The sequence below is a fragment of the Somniosus microcephalus genome, chromosome 5, assembly GCF_052327205.1.
Source record: "Somniosus microcephalus isolate GS21.2 chromosome 5, FLI_Smic_1.0, whole genome shotgun sequence".
In the NCBI taxonomy this organism is placed as follows: Eukaryota; Metazoa; Chordata; class Chondrichthyes; order Squaliformes; family Somniosidae; genus Somniosus; species Somniosus microcephalus.
In genome coordinates this window covers 4,465,220-4,481,752 of record NC_140991.1, presented here as the reverse complement: position 1 = coordinate 4,481,752, position 16,533 = coordinate 4,465,220, and the positions used below count along the sequence as shown (strand labels likewise).

The 16,533-nt window shown below is 48.7% G+C and overlaps 1 protein-coding gene across 1 annotated transcript in view; it reads left to right on the top strand.

Annotated features, from left to right (window-relative positions):
* The window catches only part of LOC147116821 (uncharacterized), a 50,606-nt gene extending 36,112 nt beyond the window's left edge, over positions 1-14,494 (top strand). The window contains exons 9-16 of the mRNA XM_085987235.1: positions 11,982-12,160; positions 12,318-12,415; positions 12,491-12,624; positions 12,709-12,898; positions 13,142-13,289; positions 13,441-13,513; positions 14,122-14,232; positions 14,305-14,494. Coding sequence (XP_085843361.1) covers positions 11,982-12,160; positions 12,318-12,415; positions 12,491-12,624; positions 12,709-12,898; positions 13,142-13,289; positions 13,441-13,513; positions 14,122-14,232; positions 14,305-14,456 — 1,085 coding nt within the window. The 3' untranslated portion in view covers positions 14,457-14,494. The remainder of the gene's footprint in view (positions 1-11,981; positions 12,161-12,317; positions 12,416-12,490; positions 12,625-12,708; positions 12,899-13,141; positions 13,290-13,440; positions 13,514-14,121; positions 14,233-14,304) is intronic.
* Positions 14,495-16,533: the final 2,039 nt, after the last annotated feature.

Here is a 16,533-nt window from a genome sequence, read left to right as displayed (position 1 = left end):
GAGATCCCCCCTCATTCTTCTAAACACCAGCGAGTATAAGCCCAATTGACCCAATCTCTCCTCATATGTCATTCCTGCCATCCCAGGTATCAGTCTGGTGAATATTCACTGCACTCCCTCCATGGCAAGAACATCCTCCCTCAGATAAGGCGACCAAAACTGCACACAATACTCAAGGTGTGGTCTCACCAAGGCCCTGTACAACTGCAGCAAGACATTCTTGTTCCTGTACTCGAACCCTCTCGCTATGAAGGCCAACATACCATTTGCCTTCTTAACCGCCTGCTGCACCTGCATGCTTACCTCCAGCGACTGGTGCACAGGGGCACCCAGGTCTCGTTGCACTTCCCCTTCTCCCAATCTATTGCCGTTCAGATAATAATCTGCCTTCCTGTTTTTGCCACCAAAGTGGATAACCTCGCATTTATCCACATTATACTGCATCTGCCATGCTTTTCACAGAATCACAGAATCACAGAAACCCCACAGTGCAGATAGAGGCCATTTCGGCCCATCGAGCCTGCACCGACACATATCCCACCCGATCCCCGTAACCCCTACACCGACACATATCCCACCCGATCCCCGTAACCCCTACACCAACACATATCCCACCCTATCCTTGTAACCCCACGTATTTAATCCCCCTAACAATAAGGGTCAATTTATCATAGCCAATCAACCTAACCCGCACATCTTTGGACTGTGGGAGGAAACCGGAGCACCCGGAGGAAACCCACGCAAACACGGGGAGAATGTGCAAACTCCACACAGATGGATCTTTTGCCCAATCACCTCTTCCTCCTCCTCTATGTCTGACTCGGACACATTGTCAGCTTGAGGGGCCACCTGCTCACCTGGCGAGTCACCATCTGAAAGCAGGGAGGCACAAGAGTTGCTTTAGAGTGAGGACAGGGCGGCAGCGAGGGAGGCATGAGAGCTGCTGTGCACTGCATTGGTTCGATAGTGGCAAAGGATGCTGGTGTGAGGCACAAGTGGAAAGGGAGAGGTCAAAAAGGTGATGACCTTACCATTGGTGCCCAGAACAGGGTCAGCATCTCCAGTGGCGACGGGGCCACTCAGCCGGCCTGCCATGATCTGCTCCACTCTCTGCTCGAGGTCGCTCAGCTGTTTCAGGTCAGGACGGCCTCCCCCGGTCTGTCGCTGCTGTCTTCTGTTATGCGCCAGCTTGGACTGCAAGAGAAAGGACCGCCTCTAAGTGCAGTGTCAAGCCCTGATATTGCCCGCACTGCCTCCCATGGTCGAATAGCCCTGACAGTGTCTAAAGTCCTGAATGTGCAAGTGCTTTTCATGACAGTCCCATAGCTGCTGGATGAGGGCTGGCCATTAGAGCTTTCAGACTCGTTTGGCCATAAAGTGAGGTGCACATGCAGGGATGAGGAGGATACTGGAAAGGGTACTCACCCTGACAACCCGAGTGAGGACGTTGAATTTTTTCCGGCACTGGGTTGGTGTCCTGCCAACCACGCTGTTGGACATGACCTTGTTTGCCACATCCCTCCATGCTTTCCAATATTCGGAGGGCAGCGGCCTCCTGCCACCCTCAGGGAAGAGGATATGGCACCTGCGGTCCACTGCACCAACCAGCAGCCTCAGGTCACCCTCGCCGAAGCGCTGCACTCTCTCCCTGGCCTTCTCCATTCTCCTGGGCATGGAGCTGTTCCAGAAGCAGTGTTCAGGCCTTGCCTTAGGGCTGCAGTGTGCAGGGCGTGGCAGCCAAGCAATTCCACCCTCCCCCTTTAAGTGCTGACCGGCGCCTGACTGTCTGCCCTCAATGAGCAACTCGCCGCACCTGCGCTGCGCCCACCCTCGGTGTTTGTGCCCTGGATCGCCGGCTTAGCGCCTAATGATAGTCGTGCATCGCCTGCTTTAGCGCAGCAGCAACCTCTTGGGGCGATGCAACTGAATATCGGCGAAGGTGGTGCTAAGTTGCGCCGGGCGCAAAAGTTAGCGAACGCCATGCCGTAGCGCCCCAAACGTGGCTATACTGAATTTCTAGGCCTTGGTGTCTAAATTCTATTGGTGCTGCCTCCTTAAGAGGGACACTTGTGGAGCTGACTCTTCTTATTACTGGCAATTGCAAATTTAAAGTCAACTACAATTGCCACACTTTTGTACTCTACACCTCTATTTATGAAGCCCAGAATCCCGTAAGCCTTTTTAACTGCTTTCTCAACCTGTCCTTCCACCTTCAATGATTTGTGCACACATACCCCCAGATCTCTCTGTTCCTGCACCCCCTTCAGGATTGTACCAGTTAGTTTATATGTCCTCTCCTCATTCTTTCTAACAAAATGTATCACTTCACACTTTTCTGCGTTAAATTTCATCTGCCACGTGTCCGCCCATTTCACCTGCCTGTCTATGTCTTCCTGACTTCTATCACTCTCCTCCTCACTGTTCACTATACTTCCAAGTTTAGTCTCATCTGCATATTTTGAAATTGTGCTCTGTACACCCACGTCCAAGTCATTAATATGTATCAAGAAAAGCAGTGGTCCTAGAACCGACCCCTTAGGAACACCACTGTATACCTTCCTCCAGTCCAAAAAATAACCGTTCACCACTACTCTCGGTTTCCTGTCACTCAGCCAATTCTGTATCCATGTCCACTGTCCCTTTTATACCATGGGCTTCAACTTTGCTGGCAAGCCTATTATGTGGCACTTTGTCGAACGCCTTTTTGAAATCCATGTTCACTACGTCAACTGTATTACCCTCATCAATCCTCGCTGTTGCCTCATCAAAGAACTCGTGAAGTTAGTTAAACACGATTTGCCTTTAACAAATCCGTGCTGGCTTTCCTTAATTAAACCACACTTGTCCAAGTGACTGTTAATTTTGTCCCTGATTACCGTTTCTAAAAGCTTCCCCACTACCGAGGTCAAACTCAATGGGCTGTAGTTGCTGGGTTTATCTTTACACACTTTTTTGAACAAGGGAATAAAATTTGCAGTTCTCCAGTCCTCTGGCACCACCCCCGTATCTAAGGAGGATTTGACGATTATGGCCAGTACCACCGCGATTTCCTCCCTAAATTCCCGCAGCATCCTAGGATGCATCCCATCCACTCCTGGTGATTTATCTACTTTAAATACAGCCAGCCTTTCTAATACCTCTTTTTTATTAATTTTTATCCTATCAACTATCTCCACTACCTCCTCCTTTACTATGCCTGTGGCAGCATCCTCTTCCTTGGTGAAGACAGATGCAAAGTATTAATTTAGTACCTCAGCCATACCTTCTGCCTCCATGAATAGGTCTCCTTTTTGGTCCCTAATCGGCCCCATCACTCCTCTTACTACCCTTTTACTACTTATATGCCTATAGAAGACTTTTGGATTACCTTTTATGTTGGCTGTCATTCTATTCTCATACCCTCTCTTTTCCCGTCTTATTTGATTTTTCACTTCTCCTCTGACCTTTCAATATATAGCCAGATTCTCAGATGCATTTGCAACTTGACATCTGTCATACACACTCTTTTTTCTGCTTCATCATATTCTCTATCTCTTTCATCATCCAGCGAGCCCTGACTTTAGTTGCCCTGCCTTTCCCCCTCGTTGGAAAGTTCCTCAACTGCACCTGAACTATTTCCTCTTTAAAGGCAGCCTTTTGTTTATTACAGTTTTGCCTGCCAATCTTTGATTCCAGTTGACGAGGGCCAGATCCATTCTCATCCCACTGAAATTGCATTTCCCCCTGTTAAACATTTTTACTCTAGATTGCTCCCTGTCCTTTTTCATAGCTAACCAAAACCTTCTGATATTATGATCACTGTTCCCTAAATGTTCACCTATTGAAACTTGCTCCACCTGACCAACCTCATTCCCCAGTCTGGAGTACAGTTACGTTGAAAGAGTGAAGAAGCTGGCGTTGTTCTCCTTGGAGCAGAGAGAATTGAGAGGAGATTTGATAGAGGTGTTCAAATCCATGAGGGGTCTGGGCAGAGTAGATAGAGAGAAACTGTTCCCATTGGCAGAAGGGTGGAGAACCGGAGGACACAGATTTAAGGTGATTGGCAAAAGAACCAAAGGCCACGTAAGAAAGACTTTTTTACACAGCGAGTGGTTAGGATTTGGAATGTTCTCCCTGAAAGGGTGGTGGAGGCAGATGCAATCACAGCTTTCAAAAGGGAGTTGGATAAGTATCTGAAGGGAAGAAATGTGCAGGGCTACGGGGAAAGGGCGGGGGAGTGGGACTGGCTGAAGTGCTCTTGCAGAGAGCCGGCACGGGCTCGACGGGCCGAGTGGCCTCCTTCCCCGCTGTAACCATTCTATGATTCGATGGTTCTATGACCATGTGCTGTAACTTTGAAAAAGGTTAAAAGGAAATTGAACAAATTAAATTAAAGTACTGTTCCTTATGGCGACCAGCGAGGCCCGAGACCAGTCGGGAGCAGTGTGGTGAGACCGGTATAAAAACCGGAGAGCAGCGAGGCCTGAGACCAGTCGGGACCAGCGGGAGCAGCTCGGGAGAAAACCCGGCGACCAGCGAGGCCCGAGACCAGTCGGGAGCAGTGTGGTGAGACCGGTATAAAAACCGGAGAGCAGCGAGGCCCGAGACCAGTCGGGACCAGCGGGAGCAGCGAGGAGGAGCTCGGGAGAAAACCCGGCGACCAGCGAGGCCCGAGAACAGTCGGGAGCAGTGTGGTGAGACCGGTATAAAAACCGGAGAGCAGCGAGGCCCGAGACCAGTCGGAACCAGTGGGAGCAGCGAGGAGGAGCTCGGGAGAAAACCCGGCGACCAGCGAGGCCCGAGACCAGTCGGGAGCAGTGCGGTGAGACCGGTATAAAAACCGGAGAGCAGCGAGGCATACCAACTCAGCAGCGGGGAGAGAGGTAAAATGTAATCAGTGTGTGACGTCACCAGGGAGCAGGTAGGTGATTGGTTGGTGAGTATTTCTCTTTTTTCAATACAAGCTTGAATTCTGTGGTGTTAAATTTCTGTGGTGTAGTGGGGATAGTTGGTAAATAAAGCGCCCTAGAGCATACCTGTGACTGGGGTATTGAATAAATTTTTAAAGAAATTAAAGGGGTAAGTCATGGCAGGAGAGTTCAGACCCGTGCTCTGCTCCTCCTGCTCTATGTGGGAAGTCAGGGATGCTGCCAGTGCCCCTGATGACCATGTGTGCAGGAAATGCATCCAGCTGCAGCTACTTGTAGACCGCATTGCGGCGCTCGAGCTGCGGGTGGATGAATTTTGGAGCATGCGCGATGCTGAAAGGCTCGTGGATAACACGTTTAGCAAGTTGTGCACGCCTCAGGGTAGGGCAGCACAGGGGGTGACCATCAGCCGGAGCAACAAAGGCAGGCAGGTAGTGCAGGGAACCCCTGCGGACATCCCCCTTTCAAACAAGTATACCGCTTTGGATACTGTTGAGGGGGATGACTCACCAGGGGAAGGCAGCAGCGGCCAACTTCCTGGCACTGGGGGTGCTCCTGCTGCCCAGGAAGGGGGGAAAAAGAGTGGGAGAGCAATAGTGGTAGGGGATTCTATAGTAAGGGGAACAGATAGGCGTTTCTGTGGCCGTAGACGTGAATCCAGGATGGTTTGTTGCCTCCCTGGTGCCAGGGTCAAGGATGTCACTGAGCGGCTGCAGGGCATTCTGGAGGGGGAGGGAGAACAGCCAGTGGTCGTGGTCCACATTGGTACCAACGACATAGGTAAAAAGAGGGATGAGGTCCTGCAGCAAGAATTTAGGGAGCTAGGTGAAGGATTAAGGAGCAGGACCTCAAAGGTTGTAATCTCTGGATTACTCCCGGTGCCACGTGCTAGTAAGTATAGGAATAGGAAGATAGAACAGATGAATGCGTGGCTAAAGGGATGGTGCAGGGGGGAGGGCTTTAGTTTCCTGGATCACTGGGTCTGCTTCTGGGAAAGGTGGGACTTGTACAAGTCGGACGGTTTACACCTGAACCAGGGGGGAACCAATATCCTTGCGGGGAGGTTTGCTAGCACTGCTGGGGAGGGTTTAAACTAACTTGGCAGGGGGTTGGGGTACAGAGTGGAGCTATAGTAGGGGTGATTTACGGCCAAATACAGAGGGAAAAACAAGTCAGCTGGGAAGGCAGAGCAAATATGTGAAGGCAAAAGAGAATATGGCAGGGCTGGAAGGCATTTATTTTAATGCAAGGAGTCTTGCAAATAAGGTGGATGAACTGAAGTTGTTGTTGAACACATGGGAGTACGATACTGTTGATATCACGGAGACATGGTTGAGGGAGGGTCAGGACTGGCAGCTCAATATTCCGGGGTATAGAATCTTCAGGCGAGACAGAGGGGGGTGTAAAAGGGGAGGGGGTGTTGCAATATTAATTAAGGAGTCAATTACTGCTGTAAGGAGGGATGATATATTAGCGGGTTCCTCTAATGAGGCCATATGGGTAGAACTTAAAAACAAAAAGGGGGCAAGCACTTTGCTGGGAGTGTACTATAGGCCCCCAAACAGTCAGGGGGAGATAGAGGAACAGATATGTAGGCAAATCTCAGAGAAGTGCGAAAATAATAGGGTAATAATAGTGGGGGATTTCAACTTCCCCAATATAAATTGGGACAGTCAGAGTGTGAAAGGCTTAGAGGGTGCAGAATTCTTAAAGTGCATCCAGGAGAGCTTTTTGAGCCAACATGTAGAAAGTCCTACAAGAGAGGGGGCGGTACTGGACCTAATTCTGGGGAATGTAGCCGGGCAAGTGGTGGAAGTGTCAGTAGGAGAGCATTTTGGCGATAGTGACCATAATTCGGTGAGATTTAAGGTGTTCATGGAAAAAGACAAAGACGGCCCGGAAATAAGGTTTCTAAATTGGGGGAAGGCCGATTTTAATATGATAAGGCAAGATCTGGCCAAAGTGGACTGGGAGCAGCTGCTTATAGGAAAATCCACATTAAAACAGTGGGAGACTTTCAGAAGGGAAATAGAGAGAGTACAACGCCAACATGTTCCTGTAAAGGTCAAGGGTGGGACCAACAAGCAAAGGGAACCTTGGATGACAAGGGATATACAAAAATGCATTAGAAATAAGAGGGGGGCTTTTGGCAGTTACAAAAGACTAAAGACAGAAGAAGCCCTAGAGGAGTATAAAAAGTGCAGGGGCATACTTAAAAAAGAAATTAGGAGGGCGAGGAGGGGCCATGAAATAACACTGGCGAGCAAAATAAAGGAAAATCCTAAGATGTTTTATAAGTATATTAAGGGCAAGAGGATAACCAGGGAAAGGGTAGGGCCCATTAGGGACCAAAGTGGCAATCTGTGTGTAGAGCCAGAGGATGTAGGCGGGGTTTTAAATGAATTTTTTGCATCTGTGTTCACTATGGAGAAAGACGATGCAGACATAGAAATCGGGCAAGGGGACTGTGACATACTTGAACATATTAGCATCGAGAGGGAGGAGGTGCTAGCGGTTTTAGCGGGCCAAAAAGTGGATAAATCCCCAGGCCCGGACGAGATGTATCCCAGGCTGCTGTGGGAGGCAAGGGAGGAGATTGCAGGGGCTCTGACACTAATTTTCAGGACCTCTCTGGCCACAGGGGATGTACCAGAGGACTGGAGAACAGCTAATGTAGTACCATTATTCAAGAAGGGTAGCAGTGATAAACCAGGGAATTACAGGCCAGTGAGTCTAACATCTGTGGTGGGGAAATTATTGGAAAAAATTCTGAGGGACAAAATTAATCTCCACTTGGAGAGGCAAGGATTAATCGGGGATAGTCAGCATGGCTTTGTTAAGGGTAAATCATGTCTAACAAATCTGATCGAATTTTTCGAGGGGGTGACTAGTGGGGTGGATGAGGGAAATGCTGTGGATGTGGTGTACATGGACTTCAGTAAAGCTTTTGACAAAGTCCCGCATAGGAGACTGGTCAAGAAGGTAAGAGCCCATGGGATCCAGGGTGCCTTGGCGCGTTGGATCCTAAACTGGCTGAGTGGCAGGAGGCAGAGGGTGATGGTCGAAGGTTGCTTTTGTGACTGGAAGCCTGTGTCCAGTGGGGTACCTCAGGGCTCTGTGCTGGGTCCCTTATTGTTTGTGATCTACATAAATGATTTGGATGAAAATGTAAAAGGTATGATCAGTAAGTTCGCAGATGACACGAAAATTGGTGGGGTGGTAAATTGCGAGGAGGAAAGCCTCCGGCTACAGGACGATATAAACGGGTTGGTCAGATGGGCGGAAAAGTGGCAAATGGAATTTAACACTGAAAAGTGCGAGGTGATGCATTTTGGACGGACAAATAAGGCAAGGGAATACACAATGAGTGGTAGGACCCTAGGAAGTACAGAGGGTCAGAGGGACCTTGGTGTACATGTACATAGATCCCTGAAGGCAGCGGAGCAGGTAGATAAGGTGGTTAAAAAGGCATATGGGATACTTGCCTTCATTAGCCGAGGCATAGAATATAAGAGCAGGGAGGTTATGATGGAGCTGTACAAAACGCTGGTGAGGCCACAGCTGGAGTACTGTGTGCAGTTCTGGTCGCCTCACTATAGGAAGGATGTGATTGCTTTGGAGAGGGTGCAGAGAAGATTCACCAGGATGTTACCTGGGATGGAGCGCCTCAGCTATGAAGAGAGGCTGGACAGGCTGGAGTTGTTTTCCTTGGAGCAGAGAAGGCTGAGGGGGGACCTGGTTGAGGTGTACAAAATAATGAGGGGCATAGATAGGGTAGATAAAGAGGAACTTTTCCCCTTAGTGGGGGGGTCAATAACAAGGGGGCATAGATTCAGGGTAAGGGGCAGGAGATTTAGAGGGGATTTGAGGAGGAACTTTTTCACCCAGAGGGTGGTTGGAATGTGGAACTCAATGCCTGAAAGGGTGGTGGAGGCAGGAACCCTCACAACATTCAAGAAGCATTTGGATGAGCACTTGAAATGCCATTGCATACAAGGCTATGGACCAAATGCTGGAAAATGGGATAAGACTGGACAGGGATGGATGGGCGGCGCAGACACGATGGGCCGAAGGGCCTCTTTCTGTGCTGTAAAACTCTATGACTCTATGACTATGAATCTATGACTCCAGTCCCTGCGGTGCCCACCGGTCTCGGAAGGCCTCGCGCGTGCCGGCGGACACCGCGTGCTCCATCTCCAGGGCCAGCCAGGGGTGAACGTGGCCGCGGAAGAGAGGCAGGCAGTCGGGCCGAACGACCCCCTGGACCGCCCGCTGCCTGGACCAGTTAATGGCCACTTTGGCCAGGCCCAGGAGCAGTCCCACGAGGAGGTCCGCCGACCTGCCCGCTCCCTGCCGCACCGGGTGACCGAAGATCAGGAGCGTGGGACTGAAGTGCAGCCAATAATCGAGGAGCAGCCCCTTCAAATTCGCTCCCCAGGATGAAGGTCGGCATCCTATTGGGTGAGCGTGAGGCCTGTCTGGACAGATGAACGAACGCACGCATGCATGCAGGGAGACAAATGACACGCACGCACGCAGACATTCACGATGGAATTTACACTTGAGCGAACGAACAGAGGAATGAATGACTGAATGATTCAGCGATGCCAGTAGGACTGGCGAATACGGGTTCTTTCTTTTCTTGGTTTATTAAACAGTGGCAGTTTGTACTGTAAACATTATTGATTTACCTGTAAAAATGTATTATTGTATTTATATTTGTGGTAAACCACTGTTATTGTATATTGTTACCTCTGGGTGGCGCTGTGTACCAAGGCATGCCTCAGCTGACTCCGCCCACATGACCAGGTATAAAGGTGGGGGTTTCGCCGACTCACTTCCTTCTTGGAACCAGCCACCCACGAGAGGCATGCTCTGTTCTCCAGTTAATAAAAGCCTTTTCATCACCTTCCTGATTCATCGTCTTTTATGGAGTAATTGATAAGCGTATCAATATTGTTGACCATTAAGCTGTTTTCGAGGCTTTATCCTTTTTATTGTGGTCAATGAATGTAATGGATTTACTATGTAACTGATGAGTTGCATAAGTAATGTTGTACATGAATATTAAAATTTTAAAAAAGGACAGCAGGTAATACCAAGCAAAAATGAAGAGTTACTACATTGCCAATAGGACTGGTGTAAAATTGTTTTTCACTATGGGTACCTGTACTGTTAATATTGTTGATTTGTCTGTAAAATTTACCACTGCATTTGTACTGTTAGTCCTAAAGCTGTTTTTAAGGCTTTGTTTTATTGCGGCTAATGAATGTAATGGATTTACTATGTAATTGATGAGTTGTGACAAGTACTACCATATTGAAAAAATGTATTATTTTATTTGTATTGTTGATCTTAAAGTTGATTTTTTGTTAAAATTAGCCTTATTGTGGTTAATGAATGTAATGGATTTATTATGAAGTTGATGTATTGTAATAAGTATTACCAGATTTAAATAAAAGATTAGTACTACCATATTGAAAAAATGTATTATTTTATTTGTATTGTTAATCTTAAAGTTGATTTTTTGTTAAAATTAGCCTTATTCTGGTTAATGAATGTAATGGATTTATTATGAAGTTGATGTATTGTAATAAGTATTACCAGGTTTAAATAAAAGATTAGTACTACCATATTGAAAAAATGTATTATTTTATTTGTATTGTTAATCTTAAAGTTGATTTTTTGTTAAAATTAGCCTTATTGTGGTTAATGAATGTAATGGATTTATTATGAAGTTGATGTATTGTAATAAGTATTACCAGGTTTAAATAAAAGATTAGTACTACCATATTGAAAAAATGTATTATCTTATTTGTATTATTAATCTTAAAGTTGATTTTTTGTTAAAATTAGCCTTATTGTGGTTAATGAATGTAATGGATTTATTATGAAGTTGATGTATTGTAATAAGTATTACCAGATTTAAATAAAAGATTAGTACTACCATATTGAAAAAATGTATTATTTTATTTGTATTGTTAATCTTAAAGTTGATTTTTTGTTAAAATTAGCCTTATTGTGGTTAATGAATGTAATGGATTTATTATGAAGTTGATGTATTGTAATAAGTATTACCAGATTTAAATAAAAGATTAGTACTACCATATTTAAATAAATATGTTCGACACAAAAAAAGAAAAAAATAAGTTTAAACAAGGCCCCAATATCTCCGTGTGCCCCGTGGGAATGCGGGTTCACATGGGGAGCCCGTGGGCCAATGAGACCATTCATTTACTGCCGGTTAAACAGGGGATAAAAAGGGGGAGTCGGCTCTACAGCCTCACTTACCTGGGAGCCTTGCTTGTTAGAATGGAGGGGCTGTGGGTTCTGGGCTTGTTCTTTCTTACAATCTGTTCATCTCAGCCGCCCTCTCTCCTTCTCCCCGCCGGTCAATGTTGGCTGTCTCCCAAATTCCGCCAAGACTGCGGGTTTGGGGGAATTGAAGGCAGTGAGTGTGTGCGGAGAGGCTGCTGCTTTGATGCCGGGAGCCGGGATGTGCCGCCGTGTTTCTATTCACTCCACAATCTGCCAGGTGGGTGTATTCTCGGCTCGCCTATATTCTAGGCCAGGGCTTCCCAGGACCAGCCGCAATCCAACTGCACTGGGGATTCCCTGGACAGTATCCTCTCTCTCCTCCTGTCCTGAAACATCAGCTGGAGTCTCCAACCTCTCCAGTCCGGGAGCTGGCGGGTTTAGGAACCGTGTTCAGTTCTACAGTTTGAAAGTCTGATCATTGAGATCCTGACCCAGGATCTCTCCTTCCTTCTCTATGCGACTTGGGACTTCTGATGGTTGAATTGCGCCCCAGGATAGGAGGGCAGAGTGAAGATCAGTCCCTGGCTGGCACTGACCGGACAGGCTGTGGACTTGATGCCGGTCTTGTGTAACCAGTCCAGTAGGGATGGTGTTGGTGACCCGTCTCCATTAGATGGAGAATTGGGGTGTGGACGGGGAGAGAAGGAAACTAGAAGCTGGTGCTGCGCTGGGCGGAGTTTCTCCCCCTCCCGGTAACGGTTCCCTTGCCATTCCCCGTGCAGCAACTAACCGCCTTTCATTGACTCTCTCTTGCAGTGTGCACCAAGGATGGGCGGGTCCTGATCGCCATCTCCAAGGATTTGACGCTGCCTCCTGTAGACCTGACAACGGTCCATCTGAAGGATGGACACGGAGCGGAGTGCAGTCCGACCGTGGCCTCTGCAGACACTGTGCTCTTTCAGTTCGCAGTCACTGAGTGTGGCACTACTCAGCGGGTAGGTATTGTGGGCTGGGAGCCCCATCAATGGCTGTCAGTCGGGTGGGAAAGAGGGGGGCTAAAGGGCAATGGGGGCCCTTCAAGACACTACATGTGATAAGGCAATGGCAGACTTGCTCAATTTCTCTGTAATGATGGTCTTCTGTCTCTTGTAGCTGGACGGGGTGAACGCCGTCTATGAAACGGATGTGTTGGGTCAATTTGAGATCTTGGATGGAGCTTTGGGATCGGTGACCCGGGACAGCCCCTTCAGGTGAGACTGGGAGCACATGGAGCGGGTAGAGAAGGTGAGGAGCTGAATTCTCCAGCCGTGTCCGTTCTCTTGCAGGCTCCATGTCCAGTGCAGTTACAAGGGGAGCCAGGAGTCTGAATTGCAGGTGAAGCCCAGAGTTTACAGCCTTTCTCCGCCACTGCCTGCCACTGAGGCCGGGATCCTGGTTCTGGAGCTGAGAATAGCGAGAGGTAGCGAGTGCTGCTGATGGTTAGTGTCCAACTTCAGGCTCTCTCTCCAAATAGTGGCCGTCCTTCATCGTCTTCTCTTTCCAGATGGTGGCTACCGGAGCTGGTACGTGGCCAGTGACTACCCGATCCTGAGTGTGCTCCGGGACCCCGTGTTTGTGGAGGTTCGAGTCCTGAACCGGAACGATCCGTCCCTTGTGCTGGTGCTCAATGACTGCTGGGCGACCCCCACCCCCGAGCCGCATTCGGGGCTCCGATGGGACCTCCTGGTGGGCAGGTAAGGCAGCGAGTGAGGGACCTTGGGGCAGGCTGGTGAGCGGGGAGGGGGGCGACATGGACTGGGTGAAGGAACGGCCAATAATCAAACCAATCTGAGCTCCAGGTTGACGATTGATGACTTGAATGGACTGGTTTCTTTATTTCGTCTAATCTCGGGACTTTGCTTTGATGTGCCGCTGTAACTCTGTAGTTGGGAGTTCCAGGTGCCCCCTCCATATAACCCGCTCTTCCTCTGTTCCAGGTGCCACTTTACTGGTGACAATTACAAAACCCGCCTCCTCCCGGTAGACGCCGCTTCCCATTCGCCGTTCCCAACTCACCAGAATCGGTTTGTAGTCAGCACTTTCGCTTTCTGGGACCGAGTTTCGGGCCGGGCTCTGAGCGGGGAGGTGAGTTTCCTTCAGTCTTGCTCTCTTGGTTGAACTTGTTCCCTGGGTCTTGCTCACAGTGAGGAGGCCCCTGTTGACCCTTTGACTGTAGAAGCATGAATCTCCTGACTGGGAGCTGTGGCACTGACCACACCGCACTGTCTCTTTCCAGGTTCACTTCCACTGCAGTGCTGAGGTTTGCTTCCCTTCCACCCGAGAGAACTGCACGGCTCCCTGCAGCCCCAGTAAGTAGCTGGGATCTGACTAGAAACTGAACCCTGATGGGGAAGGGTGGGTGTGGGGCATCTGGGCACTGGGCCCAACAGTGGGCACAGGAGCAGTGTCCTCAATCTGCCCGCTCAACTCTATCCCAGTTAGTCTACAGCAGAATAGCAATCTGGCTCCGGGGCTCTGAGCACATCTTGCACTGGTTCTGAATGGAATCCACCTCTGGCCTTGAACATTGATCCAGCATCCTGCTGTCACCAGGAGTTCCAGGGTGGAACTGAACCGATATCTGGGGGCGGGGAGACCTGGGCAATGTGTGTCTGTCCAGTGTAACCGCTCGTCAAACTAGTGCTTAAAACGGGTCTCTTTCCCCAGGAGACCAGCCTGGCCATTGGACCCGTCAACGACTGCAAACTTTGCCGGCTTGATGCGGGTCCTTCTGAGAATCAGGAGTGAATCTTAGTCTGACAGTGAGGGAACAGTGTTTAACTACAGTCCAATCTCTACGGTACTCACTGCCCGAGGGTTTTTGCATTGGGCCATCGGATTTTACACCTGATTCAGCGCTTCAGACAGCTGCACATTGAATTGCCCACCTTGAACTCTTGTCTCTTGTCTCCCCCAGAGAGGCGAAGAAGCGCCGATGACCGGGTTGGGTCCTTGGTGACCTCTGATGGAGCCATCATTTTCCTGGAAGATGAGAGAGTGGCTGCTGGGATCCACCAGGAAGAGAAAGGTAAAGGAGGCCCCTGCTACTGTCTAGTGATGGAGTAACTGGTGCCTATCTAACCCTCCCTTCTCCCCACAGATGCTGCTGCTGATTCCCCCTCCCGTGTTCTTCCTGGAGTAGCGGCTGGGGTAGCTCTGCTCTCCGTGGCCCTGTTGGTCGGGACTGTTGCCATGTGGAAAATGGACCATCGCCACAGGGTGGGCTCCGAGAGCAGCTCCATGGAAATGTAGATGTGTCTGTTGGACAATAAACTCCTGTTATACATGAACCCTGATCTTGTGTTCATAGAATCAGAGAATGGCCTCCTTCTGTGCTGTCACCATTGAGCCCGTGCCTGCTGTTTGCAAGAGCACTTCAGCTAGTCCCACTCCTCGGCCCTTTCCCTGTAGCCCTGCAATTTATTTCTTTCAGTAACTTATCCAATTCCCTTTTGAAATCCACGATTTAATCGGCCTCCACCAACCTTTCAGACCGTGCATTCCAGTTATTAACCACTCCGAGTAAAAAAACAAAAAAAGGATTTTCCTCATTTCTCCTTTGGATCTTTTACAACTAACGTTCAATCTGTGTCCTCTGGCTCTGGCCCGTTCTGCCAATGGCGACAGTGCCCCTCTATCTACTGTCTCGACGCCTCATGCTTTTGAAAACCCCTCAAATCTGCTCTCTGAACCTTCTCTGCTCTAAGAACCCCAGCTTCTCTCGCCATCCATGTAACTGACCTCCTCATCCCTGGAATCATTCTTCCATGCACCCTCTCGAGGGCCGTCACATCATTCCCAAAGAGCGCTGCCCAGAATTGGACACAATACTCCAGTTGAGGCCAAACCAGTGTTTTCTAAAAGTTCATTTCCTTGATTTTTGTACTCCATGCCTCTACTTGTAAAGCCCAGTATCCCATATGCTTTTTTAATTGCTTTGTCAACCTGCCCTGCCGCCTTCAATGATTTGTGCACACATACTCCCAGGTCTCTCTGTTCATGCAGCCACTTTAGGATTGTACCCTTTAGTTTATATTGCCTGTCCTCGTTCTTCCTACCAAATGTTTCACTTTGCACGTTTGTGTTAAATTTCATCTGTCTGCCCATTCCACCAGCCTGGCTGTCGTGAAGTCTATCACACTCCTTTCCCTGCCCCTGTACTTGCTTAAACTCTGTTACATCACTAACCTTTACCCATTCTGATGAAAGGTCATTGACCTGAAACATTAACTCTGTTTCTCTCCACAGAGGCTGCCTGACCTGCCTATTTCCTGCTTTTATTCAACCACTAGTTGGGTTGTTTTGGGCCTCGCTAGACCGGCAGTGGGAAGCTCACTCCTGGTCTTCAGCAGCTGCTCTGAACAGCCTTCCAGCATCCGTCTGGAATCCAGTTCCAGTATCGATCAAAACTCCAGTCAATTCAATAAAGCAGTAGAGAGAGTATTAGCACATCAATTGAGGGTGGAGGTGTCGTGGTCTTTCTTATCCTTACTGATCTGGAACTGTAGGAAGCACTAATCCAGTCACCCCACTCAATGTGGGGTGTGATGCCCACAGTGCGGAGTGGAACTCCTGCACAAGAGGCTTTCCCCAGAATCACTGGTGTCTGAAGGAGCCTTTATTGTGGGGACAACCTCTACAGGAAGTCGGGGATTGAGGGTAGGTCATTATCAGTTGGCTAGTCTAGTTTCAGTTGCTGAGAAACTAGTTTTGACAATACAGGATACTTTGAGTTTGACTTTGGAGAATCCTGAGTTAACAATGATCAGTTGGCAGAGATTTCCCAAAGCCAGGTGGTGCTTGAGCTGCTGCACAGAACTCTGACAGGAGTATTGATGAAAGAAATGCTCTGCTTTTCATTGATCTAGTTTCAAGATGTGACCTGAATTATGGAAAGATGATGGTTACAGAAGCAAAGCCACTGTGGCACATGGTTAGTGGTAATGGGGCAGAGGCCCCATGTTTCACCCACTGACAGGTGCCGGTAGATCCATAGTGGGGACTGTGGGGCTTCTGCAAGACCCACAGCAATAGAAACATAGAGATAGGAACAGGAGTAGGCCATTCGGCCCTTCGAGCCTGCTCCGCCATTCAATGAGATCATGGCTGATCTTCGTCTGAGATCATAGCTGATCTTACCAGTTCAGTACCCCGTCCCCGCCTTTTCTCCGTAACCCTTAATCCCCTTAGCCTTCAGAAATATATCCAATTCTCTCTTGAAAATATTTATTGAATTAGCCTTCACAGCCCTCTGTGGCAGGGAATTCCACAGGCTCACCACTCTTTGAGTGAAGAAATTCTTCCTCATCTCTGTTTTAAATGATTTGCC